The 10238-nt window shown below is 48.4% G+C and overlaps 1 protein-coding gene across 1 annotated transcript; it reads right to left on the reverse strand.

Moving 5' to 3' along the window:
* Positions 1-5211: 5211 nt before the first annotated feature.
* TPBGL (trophoblast glycoprotein like) lies at positions 5212-6634 on the reverse strand. The gene has a single exon (XM_058186404.1). It carries the CDS (start codon positions 6586-6588, stop codon positions 5506-5508), a length of 1083 nt encoding a protein of 360 aa, XP_058042387.1. The 5' UTR covers positions 6589-6634; the 3' UTR covers positions 5212-5505.
* Between the last annotated feature and the right edge of the window lie 3604 nt (positions 6635-10238).

Here is a 10238-nt window from a genome sequence, read left to right on the forward strand (position 1 = left end):
AAGTAATTGTGTTCTCTTTGCTGACGATGTCAAACTATTTAACACTACCAACAATACAGCTACCCTTCAAAAAGACCTTGACTTTGTGTCAGAATGGTCTAAAACTTGGCAACTCCAAATCTCAACCAGCAAATGCTCTGTCTTACACATTGGAAAAAAGAATCTAAACACTAAGTACAAACTCGACGGACATTGTCTTATAGATTCTTCTATAACCACCTTTAAAGCGCTCCATGGCATAGGGCCGGGCTACTTACGGGACCGTCTACTGCTACCGGATACCTCTCACCGGCCCGTGCGCTCTCACAGAGAGGGACTCCTCAGGGTGCCGTCAGCTAGACAGTGTCGTCTGGCGATGCCCAGGGGAAGGGCCTTCTCTGTGGGGGCTCCCACCCTCTGGAACGAACTCCCCCCAGGACTCCGTCAACTTCCAGACCTCCGAACCTTCCGTCGCGAGCTTAAAACACACCTATTTATCTGCGCGGGACTGGACTAGTTTTTTAAATTTTCTAAATTTTAAATTTTTAAATTTTATAGGGGTTTTAATTGGTTTTAATATTTATATTATTTTTAATAATTAGGCTTTCTGAATATGTTTTCTTAATGGTTTTCTTAATTTGTATATATACGTTGTTTTATCTGCCTGTGAACCGCCCTGAGTCCTTTGGGAGATAGGGCGGTATATAAATTTGAATAATAAATAAATAAATAAATAAAGATGACCCCCATCCTGTCAAAGACCTTGGAGTCTTCATATCCAATGACCTAAGTGCCAAAGCCCACTGCAACTACATCGCAAAAAAGGCATTAAGAGTTGTAAACCTAATCTTACGTAGCTTCTTCTCCAGAAACACTATACTACTAACCAGAGCTTAAAAAACATTTGCTAGAACAATTCTTGAATACAGCTCGCCTGTCTGGAACCCATGCAACATTTCAGACATCAATACAATTGAACGTGTCCAGAAATATTTTACAAGAAGAGTTCTCCACTCCTCTGAATACAACAAAATACCTTATGCCACCAGACTTGAAATCTTGGGTTTAGAAAACTTAGAACTCCGCCGCCTCCGACAGGATCTGTGTTTAACTCATAGAATCATCTATTGCAATGTCCTTCCTGTTGAAGACTACTTCAGCTTCAATCACAACAATACAAGAGCAAACAATAGATTTAAACTTAATGTTAACCGCTTCAATCTTGATTGCAGAAAATATGACTTCAGTAACAGAGTTATTAGTGCTTGGAACACACTACCTGACTCTGTGGTCTCTTCTCAAAGTCCCCAAAGCTTCAACCAAAAACTGTCTACTATTGACCTCACCCCTTTCCTAAGAGGTCTGTAAGGGGCGTGCATAAGAGCACAAGAGTGCCTACCGTTCCTGTCCTTCTGTTTCCTTTCATTATATCCAATTTATATAGTTATTACATGCTTATACTCAAATATATGCTTATATGTTGTATAGTTGCTTCATGTTTATGCTTGTGTATGCTGTTATGACAAAATAAATAAATAAATTTATTTATTTATTTATTATTATTCGAATTTTTATACCGCCCTTTTCTGAAGACTCATTAATTAATTAATTAATTTTCTCAAATGAATCCCAAAAAAGGCTGGATGGTGCTTCGTTTGAGACCTCTAGGGAGACTGTCTCAACCTTGGCTCCTGGAAGATGGGTGGACTTCAACTCCCAGAATTCCCCAGCCGGCAGGTTAAAGGAATTGAAGTCCACCGCTCTTAAAGCTGCCGAACATCACTATAATAGGAGTTGAGAGTTTTCTTAGTCCTTGACTGACTGATGCGTTCAGTATCTGTTCAAAGTTACAGCAGCACTAGAAAAAATGACTTATGACCAGTCCTCGCACTTACAACCATCGTAGCATTCCCAAGGTCATGTGATTCAAATTCGGGCACTTAGCAAGTTATTTACAACAGTTGCACTATCCCGGGGTCATGTGATCGTCTTTTGCAACCTTTCCAGCTGGCTTCCGATAAGCAAAATCAATGGGGAGGGGGTGGGGAAGCCAGATTCACTTAACAACTGCCTCATTCACTTAACAACTGCAATGATTCACTTAACAACTGCCTCATTCACTTAACAACTGCAACGATTCACTTAACAACTGCCTCATTCACTTAACAACTATAATGATTCACTTAACAACTGTCTCATTCACTTAACAACTGCAATGATTCACTTAACAACTGTCTCATTCACTTAACAACTGCAATGATTCACTTAACAACTGCCTCATTCACTTAACAACTGCAATGATTCACTTAACAACTGCCTCATTCACTTAACAACTGCAATGATTCACTTAACAACTGTCTCATTCACTTAACAACTGCAATGATTCACTTAACAACTGCCTCATTCACTTAACAACTGCAATGATTCACTTAACAACTGCCTCATTCACTTAACAACTGCAATGATTCACTTAACAACTGCCTCATTCACTTAACAACTATAATGATTCACTTAACAACTGCACCATTCACTTAACAACTGCACCATTCACTTAACAACTGCACCATTCACTTAACAACTATAATGATTCACTTAACAACTGCAATGATTCACTTAACAACTGCAATGATTCACTTAACAACTGTCTCATTCACTTAACAACTGCAATGATTCACTTAACAACTGCCTCATTCACTTAACAACTGCAATGATTCACTTAACAACTGCCTCATTCACTTAACAACTGCAATGATTCACTTAACAACTGCCTCATTCACTTAACAACTATAATGATTCACTTAACAACTGCACCATTCACTTAACAACTGCACCATTCACTTAACAACTATAATGATTCACTTAACAACTGCACCATTCACTTAACAACTATAATGATTCACTTAACAACTGCAATGATTCACTTAACAACTGCAATGATTCACTTAACAACTGTATCATTCACTTAACTGCAATGATTCATTTAACAACTGCATCATTCACTTAACAACTGCAATGATTCACTTAACAACTGTATCATTCACTTAACAACTACAGTGATTCACTTAACAACTGCAATGATTCACTTAACAACTGTATCATTCACTTAACTGCAATGATTCACTTAACGGTCCTGGCAAAAAAAAAGGTCATAAAATCAGAGAGGACTCCAATAAACTGCCTTGTTTAACCAACAAAACTTGTGATCCCAACTGTGGACATAAGTTGGGGTATTCTTTGCTGCTTCGTACTACCCACCCGAAAGAAAGGGGTAGTTTTCTTACTTAAGGTTTTTACCTTATTTATAGACACTGTTTCAGCCTGCGCTGAGCAGGGGGTTGACTAGATGGCCTCTAAGGTCGCTCCCAGGCATCTAGGATTCTGTCTTCTCACCTGGGCCATATTCTTCCTCCCTTCAATACTTTAAGCCCGTCACCTGGTCACGGCTGTGAAACCAGAAAGAAGGCCTGGAAAAGTGCGAGGGAAGCTTTTTGGGGAAGGGAATTTAGGCCGAGTGCGATAAAACCAGCATGTAGATTTCCACTGAAATCCAGTATGTGTGGGCATGCGGATAAAAACAGCAAGACCGAGATGAGAATTTCGGGTTCCTTGGAAGAAAAACTAAGTTTATTAAGGTTTTAATTTGTCCCTGATGCCTTTGTTCCCCTGAGCTCTCCAGCGTGACTCCCCCAGGCCTTTACAGTTCTCCTTCAGCAGTAAAAAAATAAATAAATAAATCAGAATTAATATGGAACAACAATAAATATAGGAAGGTATATTCTGTATATATCCTATTTGATTATTGACTAATAATGCGGTAAAGGTAAGACTTAAACAAGGGTCTACAGCCGGCTACTTTTGAGAACGCAGGTTTTTCTACGGCTGCAGAGATCGGTTTGGAACAGGCAAAAGGGTTCCTAAGGAATAATTATTTGGTCTGAATGGATCTATTCTGAAGAAATTCATCAGGCGTCACTTCCAGACATTCTCCCCTGAGGGATTATGGCATCTGTTCATGTGTGTGCTTCTAAAATCGTCTGAAACACACCAAAAAGTTTTTGGTGTTTTTTTTTTTTAAATAGAAAAGGGATTTTTTGTTCTATTGCAACGTTCCCTGAAGCTCAAAAGTCTGCGGGAATTGGGTCTGAAATAATTCAAAATTAATGGTCCGGCAGATAGTTACTGACTCCGAAACCCATGCTGCTGGGGAAAGGGGGGGGAGGGTTGTGCTGACTAAGGGCAGAAGACAATGGGGACTCCCCCTCTTCCTGTAGCTGGCATGGGGTGCTGGCACAGATCCATTGAAATTGGGAGGGGGAAAGACCCACAGATGAGAGAAAAAAAAACCCGTAGCTCTTTCTTTGATAATATTTTTTTTCTAAGGGGAGGCAAACCTCCCATGCAAGAGAGGAAGACAGTGGAAGCCCCTTCCTGATGATTCCTGACCCCCGTTTTTTTTTTTTTAACTGGCAAAGCTACATCTGGAATTCGCTCATTCACAGGAATCAAATCCCCCAAATTCCTTTGGGAAAATCAACCATTTTACCCTCCATCCGTATCCAAATTATTGCAAGGAATCTTTGAAGTTGGCGGAATACAACTTGTTCAGTTCGTGGCATTTTCTGGGCATCCGTCAGCCCCTGAGCGTTAAAGGGGGACAGCCGTTGCCCAAAGTACAAAGTTAAAAAGTTTGTGGGTACAACCCAGGCCGGGGGGGGGGGAATCTCAGGGGAAGGCAGCCCCGGTATTGCACAACGCTCTCTTTCCAGGAAAATCTGCGTCAGGCTGCAGTGGAGGAATTTGCACAACCGTTTCCCCCTCCCACCATTAAGTGGGCAGCGAGGAACCTCGGCAGAATCCAAGAGTCCCGAGTTCAAGAGTTGGAGCATCCATAGGGCTGAATAAACAACGGTGCATTTAAGTGGATTTTGGTTCTTGGAGATAAAATCCGTCGCCTTGGAAAATCCTACAGAAATGGTCATTTCCATCTTCCAGCATGTAGCAATTTTGTGGGACTTCCTGGTTGCCTCTTATCTAGTTTACTAGCCAACATTGTTTAGGCTCTCCCGGATTAGCCACGGTTAACTTCTGTGCTAGTTATCCAGACAGTCTCAGAGTCTCAGTTCAGTGAGTCCCAGAGCCACATCTCTGCGTAGTCTATTCTTCTACGATCAGGGCAATTTCCCCCCCCCCTTCTTCTAGCCTCCAGTTCTCCCCTCCAAGCTTTGCCCAGCTCTGACCCTGCTTAGCTCCCAGGAGTCACCATCAGGTTGGCATCTCGGGATACGGGGCAACTGGCAAGGGCAGCAAGCTCCAGCCCAGCACCCCTCAACATCTCATCCAGCCGGTGCTGGCCAAAGCCACCCCCCCCCCAGGTGCAATTTTTTTTTGGGGGGGGGGGCAGGAGATCAGACGAAGCTGCCTCAGAGAGAAAGCTTGGGGTACCAACCTCCCCAACTCAGCCAGTCTGACGAGATCTGGAGGGAGGGGTCAGCAGCTGTCCTCCATCTGCCCCATCGGTGCCCGGTTTCAGAGACCACCCGGGCTGGCCCGCCGGGGGTCGCTGTCCTGCTCATACCGGTACTGGTAGCCCTCCATCTGATCCCGGCACGCCTCCCGCAGGTTGTTCAGCCACCGCTTAATGCCCCGTCGGTTTAGGTAGAGCACCATCAGGAAAACCAGCCCGATCAATGCCAGCACGATGCCCAGGAAAACGTACGAGACGGTCTCCAGCTCCTTCGGCTCCGGCCCGCCGACGGGCTCCAGCAGCCCCCAAGCCGCCCCTTCCTCCAGGCACTTGAGCTGCCGCGGCCGAAGGCGCAGAACCAGCGCGTCCCGCAGTTGCGGCGGGGAAGCGCAGCGCAGCTCCCGCCGATCCGGCGCCCGCCACGTGGCGTTGCCCAGCCAGAGCAGCAACGGTCGCAGAGCGGGGCAGTCGCAAGTCAGGGGATTGCCCGCCAGCTGCAAGCGCAGCAGAGGCGCAGCCAGCCCGTCGGGCCGCGGCGCCTGCAGCGAGTTGTTGCGCGCGTCCAGCTCTTGCAAAGACGCCGGCAGCGCCCAGCCCGCAGGCAGAGCACGCAAGCCGTTCCCGGCCAGCTCCAGCCGCGCAAGGCTGAGGTTAGTCAGAGCCGAGCCCAGCAGCTCCTCGGCCGTCCGTCCGTCCGTCAGCGCCCCGTTGAGGCTGAGCCGGTGCAAACGGGCGCAGTAGAGGAAAGCTCCGGGCGAGACGCGGCGCAGCGGGTTGTGGCTTAAATCCAGAGCTGCCAGGGACGGCAGCCCGGCGAAGGCTGCCTCCTCCAGCGCTTCGATGCGGCTTCGGAGCAACGCCAGCAACGTTAAGTGGAGCAACGGTCGGCGAGGCGAAGAAGCCCGCGGTCCCCAACCGCCTGCAAAGGCCGCCCGGCCCAGCACTGTCAGGTTGGCACCGACCACCGTCAGGTTGCGCACCGCGGACGGCAGCTCCGCCGGCGGCTCTTGCAGCTCCACGAAGCGGCACTGCACCGTGTCCGGCGTGGCGAACCAGAAACAGGGCGAGCAGCCCCGGCTCTGCAGCAGCGGAGGGAGGAAGAGGAGGAGGAGGAGGAGGAGCAGCGGAGGGGGGCTCCGGGCCATGCTAGCCCAGCTCGGGCATCCCAGCGAGCGCCGCCCGGGAGGGCTCCGGACCGCTTTTGCGGCTCTGCAGCCGCCGCCTAGCCTGGAGACCGCTGATTTCGACGGCAGCCGGAGGGAAGTGGCCTGGGCGCGGGGAGGCTGCTCCGGACGGGGCTGGATGGAGGCGGGGAGCGCCGTGAAGGCTGCCCCGGCTCGGCTCCGGAGAGGGAGGGAGGGAGGGTGAGCGGGAACGCGCGCGGGCTTCGGGGGGCGCGCCTGCTCGCCTCTCCTCCGCCGCCGCCGGTTGTTGGGACGCTTTGATGATGGGTACCGTCCGGCTCTCTGCGCGTTCTCAGAGGCGCTCTTTCTGCCTCTTTCTGGCACTCTGCGGCGCTCTGCACCTTCTCAGAGGCGCTGTCTCTTGTCTGGTCCTGGTTTAGGGGGCGTCGGACGGCGGAGTGGGCAGAAGGGCGCCCCGACTTTGGCGCTTGGCACTCTCCGGCTCTCTGCACGTTCTCAGAGGCTCTGTCTCTGTCTTTTTCGGGCACGCTGGCTCTGCGCGTTCTCAGAAGCTCTTGCCGCTTTTTCTTTCGGGATGTCCTAAGACCGAATGGGCAGAAGAGAGCCTTCCGACCCGAGTTTGGCGCCCGGCAGACTCCGGCTCTTTACACGTTCTCAGAGGCTCTCTCTCTTGCCTGCCTCTTGTTTGGGGGCGTCGGACCGTGGAAGGGCAAAAGGGAGCCCTTGCGTTGGCGTCTCGTATCCTTCGGCTTTCTGCACGTCCTCAGAGGCGCTGTCTCTTGCCTGCCTTTTCTTTCGGGACGTCGGACGGTGGAGTGGCTACAAGGGAGCCGCGGCTTTGGCGTCCGGGACCTTCCGGCTCTCTGCACATTCTCAGAGGCTTTCTCTTCTTGGGGAGAGGGGGCGTCGGGCGGCGGGGCGGACGGAGCGGCTCTTCTCCCCACGGTGTCGGAGGAGCGAGTCCCAGGGGTGGATGGGTGAGAGAGGCGAGGCGAGGCGAGACGAGGCGCAAGTCCCGTGGCTGCGCCCGGAGCGATGCGGAGATGGGGAGGGAGGCGGGGAGGGGAGGAGAAGGATGCTGGAAAGAGGCGTGTGAAGGACGCAGGAAGACGGTGCCCGGGACGTCCCAAAGATTTCCCCCTAGAGATGCCCGTCGTAAGGAGCAATTTATCTGACGGTTACCCTTATTATTTGATTTTAAGGGTCTAAGAAGGGTGGCGCATGGGAGAGCAGGAAGATCCCTAGACAGAGAGGGAGGACGAGGTAGAGGTCCTCCTGCTTGAGCAAGGGGCTAGACTAGAAGACCTCCAAGGTCCCCTCCAGCTCTATTCTAAGCTGCATGCATGGAAAGGGGGCGGGGGCATTCACACAAGCAGGTCAGCAAGCCTGAATTAAGTCGGGTTCTCTTACCCTCTTTTGTGGAGGGATTGGGGAACACCCTCTCCACACACAAAATGACCTTGGAGCATTTTTGTAGCTTGGTTGTGATCCTCACACACTGGCCGAATGGCATTAGATTTGCCAAGAAGTCTCGCTGAAATATAGGGAGTCCTCGACTTATGACCACGATTGAGCCTAATGTTTCTGTTGCTATGTGAGACCAATTCAAGTGAATTTTGCCATATTTTACGGCCTTCCTTGCCACAGTGGCTTAAGCCAACCACTGCAGTCATTAAGTGAGTCACACGGTCATTAAGCGAATCTGGCTTCCCCATGGACTTGGGCTGGTCAGAAGGTCGCAAGAGGGGATCACGTGACCCTGGGACATTGTGACCGTCGTAAATATGAACCAGTTGGCAAGTATCCAAATTTTGAGTTCATGATCATGGGGAACTGAGACAGCAAGGAAGAGGCCCAGTTACAGGGACGATGAGGGCACCATTAGAAGACCTGAAGGACCAAGTTGAAGACTTATCTTCATGGAGAAAATCTATCTCTGTGGTCCCTAAAACTAGATAGTGACCTGATGGTACAGAATCCATCCATTCATCCATCCGTCCATCCATGATTGCTAGGAGTCAACACTGAAGGGAAATGGAGGAGGAGGAGGAGGAGGAGGAGGAGGAGGAGGAGGAGGTGGCGGCCAGACAAGGAATCATGGATGGAAACTGACCAAGGAGAGATTCAACCTAGAAATAAGGAGAAATTTCCTGACAGTGAGAACAATCAACCGATGGAACAGAAGTTGTCTTCGGAAGTTGTGGGAGCTTCATCCCTGGAAACTTTCAAGAAGAGATTGGACTGCCATTTGTCAAAAATGGTGTAGGATCCCCTGCTTGGGCAGGGGGTTGGACTAGATGACCTACAAGGTCCCTTCCAACTCTGTTAATCTTTAAATCTTTTGAAGAAGGAGGAGGAGAAGGAGGAGGAGGAGAGAGGAGGAAGAGGAAGGAGAAGGAGGAGAAGGAGAAGGAGAAGAAGAGGAGGAGAGGAGGAGGAAGAGGAAGGAGGAGGAGGAGGAGGAGGAGGAGAAGGAGAAGAAGGAGAAGGAGAAGGAGAAGGAGAAGAAGAAGAAGAAGAAGAAGAAACCCCCAGCAGTAAGATGGGTGGATTCAGCCATATGGTGATGGAGGCACCACTGGAAGATCTCAAGGTCCTCGTGGAGCAAACCGATCTATGAAAGGGTTTCCAAAGCAGTGAGGTCCCCTCCCATGGGGACATGAAGACAAAGTCCAAAGAACGGAATGGGACAACTATTTTGTCAAAGTTTTATAGCAAAAACCTCCAAAGAGACTATTAGCGGATCACGCAAAGACAATTCGTGTTTTTTTGGGCCATTGCCAGGTCTGATTGTTTATTTTGCCAACCGAGAGGCCTTTTTCAATGGAGACATTCCGTTTTTAGCCCTAGTTCGATCCATTTCTCCCCATCTTATTTTGGGCTTTAAAATAGACTTCAGAGACTTTTAAAAAATTAAATTACTGCCTTTTCAGTTTCTATTGAAATAGAAAGAGATGAAACTGGAGAAGAGGAGAAGCTGGGATGGGGGTGTTAATGGGCTTAGTGGAGCGGTGAATATGGAGAGATTCTTTTTAAAAAATCAAGGTCGTCATTGAAAGGGGTATTTTGGGGGGGAACCACCTGGGGCAGCTTAATTAACCCCCCCCCCAACCTCACCAGATCTGTGTGTCAATGTTTCAAAAACGCCTGCTTTTTCCAAACAGTGTATCTCTCCTCTTTTGTCTTTTATAAAATAATTTTTATTAAGAGTTTTACAAAGAATATAAGAAGCAACCCAAAATGGGAAGGAAGGAAGGAAGGAAGGAAGAAGAGGAGGAAGAGGAAAAGAAACAAAGAGAAAAAAGAAAGAGAAAGAGAAAAAAGAAAGAAAGAGAAAGAAAGAAAAGAAAGGGAGAGAGACAAGGAAAGAAGGAGGGTGGGAGGAAGGAAAGAAGGAGGGAGGGAGGGAGGGAGAAGAAGGAAGGAAAGGGTGAGAAGAACAAAGGAAAGAAAGAGAGAAGCAAAACTATGGAAGGGGAGAATAATAATAGAAAGAAAAAAGCTCACTTTAAAATTAATTGCATTTTAATTGGTCCTCAATTGCATTTGAATTGTATTTTGATTTGTATTGTTTCAGACTTTGATGCTGCTAGTTGGTACGGTGTTTTAATTTTGTATTTTCAGTGACATTGTAGAAAATCACCAGGAGT

Source organism: Ahaetulla prasina, chromosome 5, assembly GCF_028640845.1.
Source record: "Ahaetulla prasina isolate Xishuangbanna chromosome 5, ASM2864084v1, whole genome shotgun sequence".
Classification (NCBI taxonomy): domain Eukaryota; kingdom Metazoa; phylum Chordata; class Lepidosauria; order Squamata; family Colubridae; genus Ahaetulla; species Ahaetulla prasina.

Excerpts from the sequence above, each read along its gene's own strand:
- TPBGL (XM_058186404.1), bottom strand. The coding sequence starts at position 6,588 with ATGGCCCGGAGCCCCCCTCCGCTGCTCCTCCTCCTCCTCCTCCTCTTC.